The sequence below is a fragment of the Amblyraja radiata genome, chromosome 1 (genome assembly GCF_010909765.2).
Source record: "Amblyraja radiata isolate CabotCenter1 chromosome 1, sAmbRad1.1.pri, whole genome shotgun sequence".
In the NCBI taxonomy this organism is placed as follows: Eukaryota; Metazoa; Chordata; class Chondrichthyes; order Rajiformes; family Rajidae; genus Amblyraja; species Amblyraja radiata.
Window position 1 is genome coordinate 125,684,555 of NC_045956.1, and position 14,223 is coordinate 125,698,777.

At 41.5% G+C, this 14,223-nt stretch overlaps 1 protein-coding gene across 4 annotated transcripts in view; it reads right to left on the reverse strand.

The window, feature by feature from the left end:
• Nucleotides 1-14,223, reverse strand: part of LOC116979018 (interleukin-6 receptor subunit beta-like) — a 75,728-nt gene that overhangs the window by 53,927 nt on the left and 7,578 nt on the right. For 3 of the 4 annotated variants that reach the window (XM_033030427.1, XM_033030402.1, XM_033030411.1), the window contains exon 2: nucleotides 3,193-3,319. In XM_033030427.1, the coding sequence (XP_032886318.1) occupies nucleotides 3,193-3,196 (4 nt within the window). In that variant the 5' untranslated portion in view covers nucleotides 3,197-3,319. Of the gene's footprint in view, nucleotides 1-3,192; nucleotides 3,320-12,327; nucleotides 12,440-14,223 lie in introns of those variants that run through there. The other variant, XM_033030419.1, reaches the window with a different exon arrangement.

Here is a 14,223-nt window from a genome sequence, read left to right on the forward strand (position 1 = left end):
AGGAATCCCATGTGGTTAGAGGGAGAACATGCCAACTCCGCACAGACCGCGCCCGAGGTCAGGATTGAACTTGGGTCTCTGGCGCTGTGAGGAATCTGTCGCATAACAAACATTCTCTGTAACATAGTTAACTTAAAGCAGTGAAAACTGATAAAGAATAAAATTCATAGCAAAATATTAAACGGTTATCATCCCATCATTTAAATAGGGTACAGTCATGACACGAATTATAACAACGTTCTGTATTAATATAACACTTCTAATTAAATAAACCCAAAGATTATAATTCTGCTTTGTATTTGGGAATTGAAGCATTGCTGTCAAGCCCATTGTTTATTACCCATCTCTAATTGCCCTTGAGAGGTGTTAGTAATCGCTTACTTGAACTGCTTCCAGTGCTTCTACAGTGCTGCTAGGTAGGGAGTGAATGGATTGCGATCTAGTGACTGGAAAGGAAGCTGACAGGTTTCCCCATCAGGTTGGTGCAGAAACTGGAGGGGACCCCACGGATGGTGGTGCATGATTGGTAATGGAGTTATGTGAAGCTGGGGACGAATCCTGGACTAGTTGCTGTGGTGTATTTTGTTAAAGACAAATGCTGCAGCCACGGTGGGCCAGTGGGAGAGTGATTGAATATAGAAGGAGATGGGTGAGATCCCAAACAATGCATGCCATGGATAGTATCTTGCAACTGGTGCAGAAAGGCTCCTTTACAAGGACATCCCCAAGACACTGTTCTTCCTTACCACTGTCAGCCCAAGGTTGAAAGTTGTGTGACATTATGAGGAGTTGCTATCATTAATGAATTTCCCTCCTTGTATGTGTATACTGCGTGGATAGCCATTAAATGAAGGTTTCTACCGCAGTTCAGCCTTCTCTGTGCTAAATTTAAAAATCACCCCGGCAAATCCAATCTTTCCACAGACTTAAAAAGTTGCACCCCCACTAACAATTTTGTACATTTTCTAGGTTAAGATAGCTCAACTTGTATTATTTTATATTTTCAACGTAATATGTTTCTAATTCATTTTCTGACTTTGATTGATTGATTGAAAGATGCGGCGTGGAAGCAGGCCCTTCATCACACCAAGTCCACACCACATCCACATCTATCGATCACCCATTCACACTCATTATATGTTATCTTGCTCCTTATATACCAGGGGCAACTTACAAGCCAATTATCCGAGGAACCCTCACATCTTTGGGAGAACCCAGAGGAAACCCATGCAGTCACACAATGAAAGAGCAAATTCCACACAGACTGTAAAATCAAAATTAAATCCTCCAACTTCACACTTGTGCTGCCCCTGGTTCTGGATCACATTGACAGAGCCAGCATTTGCCAAGTTTTAAAACCCTTTGAGAAGGTGGCAGTGGCCACCTTCTTGAATTGTTCTGGTGAAGGTACTCCCATGGTGCTGCTGGGGTGAAGGACGTGGGGAAGTACTTTGCACTCAAGGGCCATTAGCAAGGATGTGCTGGACTCCTGGCCTAATGAAATGATAGAGAAGGGAGGTTGAGCTTTGAGGTTCCAAATAGAGGTTCCAAAACACAGTTTTCCCCTGACTAATGCCCAAAGGTCACCATGTAAGGCTATTTTGAGCTTTTATATATGTTCAGGATTTATTTGATTTGCACAATAGTTACACCATGCAACACAATGAAAGGTAGCCTTACATAACTGGGACAACAATTCATTTAGACTATGCAGTTATAATCAATACTTTCCCAGATGCATGCATCTACAACTGGTAAATGGGTGGATATCAGGTCAAGATAATTTTACTCTCCAAGTGTCTATATTTTTCTGCAAATTGAGTTCAGTGGATAAGCATGATTTATCAGCCAAAAAACTGCCAAAAATGAAAGAACTTATTTGGGTCAAATAGGATACAAAATTTGAGGCTAAATGTTATGTTAAAATATGTCTTATATTGTTTATTACAGTCTGTTCAGGCCCGTACGAAGCTTTCCAAAAAGGGGGGTGGCATGACAGGATTACAAAAAAATGTGGTGTGAAATAGTGTGCGTGCTGCGCACATCATGAGCATGAAGCGTGAAGTCCCTTGATGCCAGGGTCTAGGGCTCGCTTAAGGGCCCTGGAAACTCTGGGGTTTTAGATGCTCTCTGATGCATTCTGAGCCTTATTTTGGAGCATTTTTGCAACAAATTTATGACCAATATTTCAGAAATTAACAGGAATCTGAGAGGTAGCTTTTTCACACAAAGGGTGCTGGGTGTATGGAATGAGCTGCCAGAGGAGGAAGTTAAGGCTGGGACTATCCTAATGTTTAAGAGACATTTGGACACGTACATGGATAGGACAGAATTAGATGGATATATGGGCCAAACGTGTGTGAGTGGGACTAGTTTAGATGGGACATGTTGGTCTGTGTGGGCATGTTGAGCTGAAGGGCCTGTTTCCACACTGCATCATTCTATGACTAAAAAGTTAAGAAGAAAAATGAATGTAGATAAGTAGAGCATATTTGAAAGAGGAGTGAAATGTAAAGGCAGAGGGAGGTTTATGGGTGGAAAGGAACATAGGAAAGGAGGGGGGAGAGTGGGCTTGGGTAGATGGGTGAAAGGAAAATAGTCATAAAGTGCTGGAGTAACTCAGTGGGTCAGGTAGCATCTGCTGAGAATATGAATAGGCGACGTTTCACAGAATGCTGGAGTAACTCAGCGGGTCAGGCAGCATCTCTGGAGAACATGGATAGATGACATTTCACAGAGTGCTGGAATAACTCAGTGAGTCAGGCAGCATTTCTGATTTATTTTTTATTTATTTTTTTACGATCTTTTTTCCGATTTTTTTTTTTTTCCCCCTCTGGATTTTTTCTTACTCTGGGGGGAAAAAGGGGGGGTGCGGTCGCACCCAACGCACCCCTCCTTCAGACGGCCATGCTGTTGTATAACAGTAATTAAACTTCGCTAATTGTCCAAGAGATTTTGCAATCTATGAATATGAGCCTTGGCTTCTCTCATTGAGATGTACTTTCTAAATGCTTTCTTTAAACCCTCCCCTTAAACGATTCACACAAGATTTGTTCACATCATATAAATACGTGTGTACAATGAGACAATAATAAAAAAACAGAAAACGCTGCAAGCACTTTGCTAATGCAATGAATATCGAGGACAGGAACAGACAAGTTATCTCTCATGTAACAACTCTATAAAACTTACGCATTGTTGAAAGGTCCGAAGTGTTCTTGTCTTAAGACTTCTGTGGCATAATATCATCAAGAACCATTTCAGTTAGTTAAAACTGAGAACAAAATATGTGCGAAATGGAGAGCAGGTTCAGGAACATCTGAAAAATTAAAACACATTTATTTTGCGGGTTGTGATCATTTGTCAGGATTGAAGTGCGTGATGAATGATTTATACTGGCTTATCCCCTTGTCGGATGTGGACTGAACTATTCTGTTTTAACTTCAATATTTCCAGCAGTGGCAGGGCTTTTCTTTGATAAAAGGAAATGCAGACATAAACCCATTGACCACACTGAATTTCATATTATGTGCTATCTATTTACATCACATCCTACACATATGAACTGCATGGGAAGATTATAATCCCCAAATTAACTAAGAGAGTCAATGGAATAAGAACAGAGAAATGCTGGAAAAAATTAAAATTTCAGGTCCAAGATTTCTCATCAGACACAATCAGTAGTTCAGCAAATGGCAGTGTTGTGGATCGCTTCCAAAGACGCCACACATATGTCATAGAAACTGATGTAGCCATAATATGTTTAACCAACTTTATCAAGCCACTTTTTCACACAGAGAGTTGTGAGTCTTTTCTGCCTCAGAGGGCGGTGGAGGCCGGTTCTCTGGATACTTTCAAAAGAGAGCTAGATAGGGCTCTTCAAGATAGCAGAGTCAGGGGATATGGGGAGAAGGCAGGAACGGGGTACTGATTGTGGATAATCAGCCATGGTCACATTGAATGGCAGTGCTGGCTTGAGGGGCCGAATGGCCTACTCCTGTACCTAGTGTCTATTGTCTATTGTCAATGTACAATATGTAAAGATTAAAATCAAATGAAAATTATATGTTAAATCCAATTTTTTTAATCTTTTGGATTATGCTCAAAACATTTTGGTATTCACAGATGGTTTCAGTTAGAAAGAGTAATCAATAATCATCAATAAGGAAGAATAATCCTGTCAATAACATTTTTATCTTTTGAAATCATCTTATCCTAATCCATATTTTTATATTTCTTCACTCCGATAACTATATTTCAACGTTTATAGGCTAGTTTGAGTGCTCAAAAGTTTATAGGCTAGTTTGAGCTTGGACATCCGGTGGCGCTGTTACTGGCTGCGTCCGCCTTCAGTCCGGTGTCTTTTTTATTTTTTGTTATGTTTAAAGTGTGTTTTTTGTTTTTTTTTCATTTTTTTGATGTGGGGGGAAGAGGGTACGGTAAGGGGGAAACCGTCCTTCAGTCGCTTCCTGGAGAGGACGCGACTATTATTCGAGTCGCGTCCTCCCCCCCCCCCCCGCAGCCTACCTACTGGATTGGCGCGGCCTTTCCTGCCGGGACCGACCAGAGCTCCAGCAGCGGCGGCGCAGCGCTGGATACATCGCGGAGCGGGCGATGCCTCACCTGGGATCGCCGTTTGGAGCTCCGGAGTGTTGGGCCTGCTGCATCGACATCGCGGAGTCCTGCGACCCTTTGTCGGGGGTCGCCAGTGTGAATCTCCGCCCAGCTCGTCCTGTGGACTTCGGGAGCCGCGGACTCCGGTGGAAGGTGGCCGATTTAGAGGTCCAGTCCGCTGAGGATGTTCTCCTGTTCGACGTCAGGGTTCCATCATTCCCGGCGAGAGGGCCTGAACATCGGGCCACCCGTGGCGGCGACTACGGGGTGCTCGGGAGGCCCCGACTACGGGTGAACATCTGGGAAGATCAGCGAGGAGGTTGACTGGACTTTGGTTCCTTCCCTCACAGTGGGGAACTTTGGTGCCGCTGTGGGGATGTTGTGTCGTGGACTTCTGGGTTTTGTGCTTTTTTAAATTATTTATTTGTATGACTGTAAGGAAAATAGCATTTCGTTGTCTCTTAATTGAGACAATGACAATAAATGGAATCCAATCCAATCCAATCTTATAACAAGTTTAGAGATACAATTAGGAAAAGGCTCTTCGGCTCACCGAGTCCACGTTGACCATTGATTACCTGTTCACACTAGTTATCCTATTACACACTAGGGGTCATTAGCAGAGGCCAATTAACTACAATCCTGCATGTCTTTGGGATGTGGGAGGAAACCAGAGCACCCGAGGATGATTGAATGATACTTTATTATCACATGTGACTTGTCACAGTGAAAATCTTTGTTCTGCATACCAAACACAAAGAATGCCAAGAGTCGCCATGTATACGGCGCTAACAAATTTACAAAGTATTCCCCTATGGTCCCTTATTGTTCTCGGCAGCCCCCCCCCCCCCCACACACACACACACACACATCGGATCCCTCTTTGTTTTCGCTGGCACGTCCTCGACTGACCTCTGGCACCCACCACAGCCCCTTCCAACCTCAGGCACCCACTGCGGGCTCGTCCGACCTCCAGAACTCACCACGGGCTCGATCACAGGGAGAACATGCACAGATAACACCCGAGGTCCCTGGCGCTCTACTTCTGCACCAGTGTGCCACAACGACAATTATTATGGAATACTATATAACATTGACTAAAATACATATCATAGAAACATAGAAACAGAAATATAGAAACATAGAAAATAGGTGCAGGAGGAGGCCATTCGGCCCTTCGAGCCAGCACCGCCATTCATTGTGATCATGGCTGATCGTCTCCTATCAATAACCCGTGCCTGCCTTCCCCCCATATCCCTTGACTCCACTAGCCCCTAGAGCTCTATCTAACTCTCTCTTAAATCCATCCAGTGACTTGGCCTCCACTGCCCGCTGTGGCAGGGATCTCCATAAATTCACAACTCTCTGGGTGAAAATGTTTTTTCTCACCTCTGTCTTAAATGACCTCCCCTTTATTCTAAGACTGTGGCACCTGGTTCTGGACTCGCCCAACATTGGGAACATTTTTCCTGCATCTAGCTCGTCTATCTAGGATGAAAAACAAGGATTCAAACCTGTTAAATTCACATGTGTTACAAAGTTTTATATCCACAGATTAATTCACTCCATAGTCCCCTATGTTCAACTGTACTGACACCTCCGATTTACCCTTCTCCCTCACAAATTGTAGACTGAAACTTACCATATTATGGTCACTATCTCCTAATGGCTCCTGAACCTCAAGTTCCCTTATCAAATCCGGTTCATTACACAACACTAAATCCAGAATTGCCTTCTCCCTGGTAGGCTCCAGTACAAGCTGCTCTAAGAATCCATCACGGAGGCACTCCACAAACTCCCTTTCTTGGGCACCATTACCAACCTGATTTTCCTAGTCTACCTGCATGTTGAAATCTCCCATAACCACTGTAGCATTATGTTTGCTACATGCCAATTTTAACTCCTGATTCAACTTGCACCCTATATCCAGGCTACTGTAGATAACTCCCATTAGCGTCTTTTTACCTTTACAATTCCTCAGTTCTATCCATACTGACTCTACATCTCCCGATTCTGCCACACCTCGCATGGGACTGAATTTCATTCATTACCAACAGAGCTACCCCACCCTCTCTGCCCACCTGTCTGTCTTCTCGATAGGACGTATACCCCTGAATATTCAGTTCTCAGCCCTGGCCCTCTTGCAGCCATGTCTCTGTAATTCCCACAACATCATACTTGCCAAATTCTATCTGAGCCTCAAGCTCATCCACTTTATTTCTTATACTTAGATTTATAGAGATATGTAATCCTGTGCAATTTACTTTCCTTACTTGTTCTCAAGATATGCATACTCATCTCCCAAATGTATTATTGTTCACCTAAATGCACTTACCAGGCATATCGCTTCGTAATTTCTTTTTGAAAAATATGATCAATGACGTGCATGACTCTCCCTTGGAAAGTTTGCCATTGTATTGGAGACATTAATTTGTGAGATGCTCTTTGGCATACTGTCGTGTTTGTGTGATCTTTGACGTGAGATTTCCTTTAAGAATTTAATTCAATGAGTTCAGGAAGTTTTCTTTCATGCACTTTCAGTTATGATATTTTGTTATTTAAACTCTGCCAATAACCATCAGGAACGGAAGGACATTTAGTTCAGCTTCTGGGAAGACGAGAGATCAAAGCTGACGAGGAAGTATATTGAGATACTTACTGCACGCTCAAGCCAACATGAAATCTTACATGGGGAAGCCCAGCTTCGAACTTGCTGAGTGTTTTGTTGGGGAGGTGAGCACCTACCCACTCCAGCATGGAAATGCAGGCCAAATCCAATCCATCCATAGCACAGAAGATCTTCTTCTTCTTGCGTATGGTGTGCCCAGCCTAAAGTTGTAGGACAACTTGTTCTATTTGATCTTATTTGATTGTGTATGCTGGGTTGATTACATTTGTCGAAACAGGGCAGACCACGTGAAGGTTGCAATCTTTCACCCCAAGTGCAGAAGATGTTAATTAGCATCTCAGCTTTCATGGCACAAAACCCAACAGCCATCCATCCATCAAACAAAAAGATGCTGCACTGGGACCATACACCACTGCCCTGTGACCTCGGGCTATAGCACCCATGATTCTGCATTCGAGAGTTGGAACAAACTTTGAGATCATCAAAGAAATTCTACATATTTCACAGAAAATAAGTTCTGACAGTAATCAAATATGCAAGTTCCAACAGGCAACCACTATTGAAAGGATTAATAGGTGCAATTTTATTTCAATGATGAATTTGTGTGTGATTGTTTGCGCAAAAGTCAGAAGAAGGATCCCGACCCGAAACATCACCTATCCATGTTCTCCAGAGATGTTGCCTGACTTTTAATTTTGTTTAGTTTCGAGATACAGCGCGGAAACAAGGAGCATATTGCTCCGTTGCATTACCGATTGATTCAGTAACTCTAACTAGGTATGTTGCAAAGCCTACCTGAAGCGTCGTTGAAGATCTGCTGCTGAGGGTGTGCGCGATTTTGGCGCCGTTTAGAGGGGGCGGGTTTAAAACGCGATTTTCTCTAAGCTGTTCCAATCGAAAATGTTCAGCCTAGTTAATTATTAACGAAAAATCGCTGGAAGACCCCGTCGCAAAAGCTATTATTAGGTTTAAAGGCCTTGAATAATAGTTATAGTAGTTTAAAAATCAATCTCTAAACCCGCGACCGCCAGCAACCGCAGGGTCTCATAAAGCAAATAGCAGAAGTTAGGTTGTATATTTTTACATTAAAAAGGGCTTCTAAAGATCCCTTTATACAAAGTTTAATATTGCGAGTAGCTCAATTTGGGCCCATTATATCGCGCAGTATTTTTCTCGGCATTTGGGGCACAAATCTACCGCAATGTGAACGTTCTAAACCAGCGCGTTCCACAGGGACCCACTGGAAAGCTGATTAAAATGGGCATTTATTTACAGCAATTAAACACTAAATTCCTTCCATTTGGCCTATAAATTAATGTAAATGAGATTTAAAAATCATGTTTTATTGTGAATTATTTGTGAATATTATTTGGACATTTAGGCTATTTAAAAATGTTAATCATTTATTAAGAAATGGATAGATGTTTAGATCTAGTAATTGAAGTCTGAAATTAGCTACAATTAGGTAACTAACTAATTATATGCTTTAATTTCAGGTCATCCAAGTAAGATTATTTTATATTTGTTTCAGAATGCTTCAATCTATGATAACTGAAAATTTCATTCAGTTCTCTTAATTTTTAAGAAAGTTATGGGCTTTTGACTGTTCACGATCACAGCTTTTTTGTTATGTCCATAGAAAATCAATAGGGAACAAGATGCTCATTTCCCAGTATGAAAATGGCCATAACTTTTTAAATACTTGAGATATGAAAGTGAATTAGGTGTCAAATTAAACTTATTTTTATGCTTTATCTGATGGGATAAATTACAGACTTGATTTTTAAAATCTCAAAATTTTGTAACATTGCTACTCTAACGCCCAAGAACGTAGTGGACAGCAGAAAGTAGACAACATTGTTCAGTCCTGACCTCCCCACCCTCGAAGGGATCTACAGGATGCATTGCCTTAAAACGCACCTGATATCATCAAAGACCCACACACTCGCATCACTGCTACCACCGGGAAGGTATGGGAGGCTGAGAATTTTGGTCTCCAGGTTCAAGAACAGCTTCATCCACCAGGCTCTTGAACCACACCCCACAACCCCATCTCAGCAATGATCTACCATGAACGTTGTTTTAAGTTGCACACCATACTTCACTATACATTATCATGGTTTGGTTACCCAGTATTACTGATAATGTATTGTATTAATGATTTTCGACCACCAGGGGCGCCGGGGCGATGGCTGCCTTGCCGGCAGTCTGTTCGTCTTTTCACTCTCTTTGTTATTTTTTAGTTTGTTAAAAGTTTTGTTTTAATGTACTTCGGTTTGGTTTATGTGGGGGGAGGGGGGGGAGGGGATCGGGGAAAACTTTTTTTCAGGTTCTTACCATCCCGGAGATGTGATCAATTTTCGGATCACATTCTTCGGGCTCTGCGGCCTACCACCGATGGAGCTGGAAGCCTCCTCGGACTGTCGTGAACCCCACCGTGGGGCGTGGACTTAACATCGGAGCTGATCCCTTGCCTAGGATCGTTCCCACCGCCACCACCACGGACTTACCATCAAGGGCTCGCAGTCTCGGTTGAGGCCGAGTCGGGAGCTCCAACATCGCGGAAGGTTCGACTAGCCCCAACGCGAGGTTTGATCGCCCGGCGCGGGGGAGCTGACATCCCCCCCAATGCGGGAGCTGATTGCTTCGGCCCAGAGGGCCGCCGTCAAGATCGTCCCGTCAACGGGGGCTCGAGGCCCACGACCGAGGAAGAACTAAGGGAAGGACTTGAACTTTATTTCGCCTTCCATCACAATGAGGAATGTGTAGGAGTCACTGTAGTGGATGTTCATGTTAAAATGTGTTTTTGAGTGATCTGTTACTTTTAATTGTATGACTGACCTGGTATGTTGCAAAACATACTTGGCGAATAAAGTGTGATTCTGATTCTGATTCTGATTATTGTATATTTATTTGTTGCACTAATGGGCCTGCAATCCTGCAGCAAGTTAAAATTTCACTGTTCTGTCCAATTAAATACTCTTGGCTCTTGAATTTTTAACTAATGTACTAGTTTTCTTTTACACCTGTTTTTCATTACAAACTTAGTTTTCGAGCATTTCTGGGAAGTTAGTTGTGTCCTTTTCCATGATGACAGAATCAAAGTATTTATTTATTTGCTCTGCCACTTCATTCTTCCACATTATAAATGCTCCCAGTTTCTCTTTGTAAGGGACCTACATTTGTGCAAACTTACCCAAGGTGTATAATGAATCACCAAGCTAGTTAGTTGAAAAGGAAGGAGATACTGTAAATGTTTTAAATGGAGGCTATAGACATAAAATGCTTGAGTAACTCAGTGGGACAGGTAGCATCTCTGGAGAGATGGAATGGGCGACGTTTTGGGTCGGGACCCTTCTTCAGACTGATGTCAGAGGAGAGGGAGATACATAGATAAGGACATGTAAGGTGCGAAACCAGGACAAAGGGGATGGAGTTCAAGGAAATTTTTAAATAGATCATTGTTAGCTGGGAGAAGGTAACAACAAAGCAAACAGAGATAAAATGTACTCTGAGACAGTCAGACTAATCAGAGAACGGGGAAGGGGGGGGATGGAGAGAGGGAAAGCAAGGGTTACTTGAAGTTAGAGAAGTCAATGTTCTTATCAGCTGCCCAAGCTTTAAATGCCGGATTTTATTTGAAAATGTTGTCTTTTGGGCATTCATTTAGGGTATCAGGTCTCATTTGCCGCAGTCGCAGATCTAAATTCTCAAATAGGTAATACCACTTTGCTGTATGAGAAATATTTACTCACTTGCTCTGCCATGTCATTATTCCCCATTGTAAAATGTTCCCAGTTCCCATTTGTCCTACATTTGTCCAAACTTATCTTTTTTGTTACTTACTTGTTGAAATGTTGACATCCGCTATTAGATTGTTTGCAAGTTACTACCTCTCATCTATCTCTTGGTCCATATTTGCAGAGTTCTCAACTGCTTCCTATCCTCAAATTTAGATAACCTAATCTGACTCCTTTGTGTATATATCATTGTCTTTACTTTTTCTTGTTAACCATGGCTGCATCACATTTCCTTTAGGGTTTTTGTACCGGGAAGAAATGAATAATTGTTCCAGTTCTTGGATTTATGCCTTAAATGTTAGCCATAGACAGTGAATGTGATCTATTGCACTGAAGTATCGGATGAGACAAGGGCAAAAAAAAGGACTTAGATTGCATAAAACACTCTTCAATTGTACTTCAAATTATATCCAATTAACTACTCTTTACAATATGGTAGAAGAAGATTGGCAGACAAACTATGTGCGGCAGTGTTCAACAAACTGTGACAGACAATTATTGCATATTTTGGTTTAATTGAGGGCTACATTTTGCCAGTTTTGAGAAGAATTCCCTTATTCTTAGAAATGCTGCAGTGGAAATTCTTCTGTCCACTAGATATAGCACCAGGAGGCTAAACTGAACTTAGCATCTGAAAAGTAACTCAGCCAAGATTTTTGAATTCAAATTTCTGGAATGTGGCTTGAATCCACAACCTTCTTACTCAGTATTAGAGTACAACAAATTTAACTAAAGTTAAATTTAATTTTAATTAATCACCAAGCTTGTTCGATGAAAAGGAAGGAGAAAGAAGCTTTAAATGCTGGATGCTATTTGACTGGAAATGTAGTCTTTTGGGCATTCATTTAGGATACCTGGTCTCATTTGCCACTGATACATATCTAACCTCAAAAAAGAAATACAACATTTGCTGTATGAGAAGATATCGGCAAATAACTTTAGAAATTAAATGTATTTCATTAAAACAGCATATGCCAATGATAAAATAAATACATATAAATGACTGCAGGAATAACATTTTAAACATTGAAACATTTTCTTTTGTTCTATACATTAGCAAATGCAAGTAACATAATGCTGGACATTTATATTAAACCTCATCACAGCAAGCATGAATGTAATTATATTTATATTGTATTATACTGTAATTTTAAGGGGTTGCAATCCTCAGGGTAACTCAGATATCCAGTTCCAGGACTGGAACATGCTATTTACAGTTAATACTGGAACAATCTCTTTTGTTAGAGATTTCACCTCAATAAAAATGCAAGTCAGATTACTTACCATGAAATATAATGTCTGATGACACATTAATTATTGCTCTGACCAGGATACCAAAGACCACAAAGTTACAGATATTGTTCAAAACAGTTATATATGTACGACTATAATACCCACTGTGACACACAAAATCACGCACGTCATATTTAAAATATTGAAATATCAACACATGATGGATTAGGGTGGGGTTGAAGACGTGTGTTTGAAAATGTGGTTTCAAGCTTCATTTACGAGCAGCGTTTGATGCATGGGCAGGGATAATTATAAAAGCTATCATCTTCCTTGTTTTAACATTGCCTTTAATCTAATAAAAAATATTAAGATGTTTTAGAGAAATTTACTCTAGAAGTATGGAAATACATCATTTAAACCTGTAAGTAGCGAGATTTTGATAAGGATATTCGGCACATCAGTAAAGACGCAGAATTAATGTCTCAGTTCCAAAATCTTTCATCAGAATTGGGAGAGAGAACAGGTTGCGCACTGTTATAGCAAAGCCCAATGTGTTGGCCTGTGAAGTCAGTACCATTGATAGCATCCATGCTCAAATCCAGGCTGATGCTGCTTGTGCTCTATCTCCTCTTCTCAACCTTCCTGAGTGCCATGTGTGTGAGCTAATTAATTTATGAGAATCTTTAGACTTCTAATAGTTATTTTCATCATCTAGACCTTGACTCTCGCTACTTGCACAAATGGCTCCAAATGGTCAATCCTCCATCACTGGGTGTTTGCAATGCTCCCATTTGAAATGGTCTCACCAAACAGGTGTTCCTGTTTGCAGATTTCATTATTACATGCACACATTGGATTGCTTGCAGCATTTTATCCCTCACATATTCAATATACTACAGGCCTGGCATACACAAGAGATTAGTGTGCAGAATTAGACACAAGAGATGATTGTGCAAAATTAGAGCACATGGTATTGGGGGTAGGGTATTGACATGGATAGAGAACTGGTTGGCAAAGAGTAGGAATTAACGGGTCCTTTTGAGAATGGTAGGCAGTGACTAGTGGGGTGCTGCAAGGCTCGGTGTAGGGACCCCACTTATTTACAATATATATTAACGATTTAGACGAGGGAATTAAATGTGACATCTCCAAGTTTGCAGATGACATAAAGCTGGGTGGCAGTGTGAGCTGCAATGAGTATGTTATGATGCCGCAGGGTGACTTGGATAGGTTGGGTGAGTGGGCAGATGCATGGCAGATGCAGTATAACATGGATAAATGGGAGGTTATTCACTTTGGTGGCAAGAACAGGAAGGCAGATTATTATCTGAATGGTGTCAGATTAGGAAAATGGGGGTGCAACAAGACCTGGGTGTCCTTGTACATAGGCACTGAAAGTAGGCATGCAGGTACAGCAGGCAGTGAAGAAGGTGATGGCATGTCGGCCTTCATTGCGAGTTTAGGAGCAAGGAGGTCCTATTGCAGTTGTACAGGGCCCCGGTGAGACTGCATGTGGATTATTGTGTGCAATTTTGGTCTCCTAATTTGAGGACATTATTGCTATTGAGGGAATGCAACGTAGGTTCACCAGGATAATTCATGGGATGGTGGGGCTGACATATGATGATAGAATGGGTCGACTGGGCTTGTATTCACTGGAATTTAGAAGGATGAGAGAGGATCTTATAGAAACATATAAAATTCTTACAGGATTGGACAGGCTAGATGCAGGAAAAATGTTCCTGATCTTGGGGGACTCCAGAACCAGGGATCACAGTTTAAAAATAAGGGGACTTATTTAGGACTGAGATGAGGAAAACATTTTTCACCCAGAGTGCTGTGAATCTGTGGAATTCTCTGCCACAGAAGACAGTGGAGGCCAATTCACTGGATGTTTTCAAGAGAGAGTTAGATTTAGCTCTTGGGGCTAACGGAATCAAGGGATAT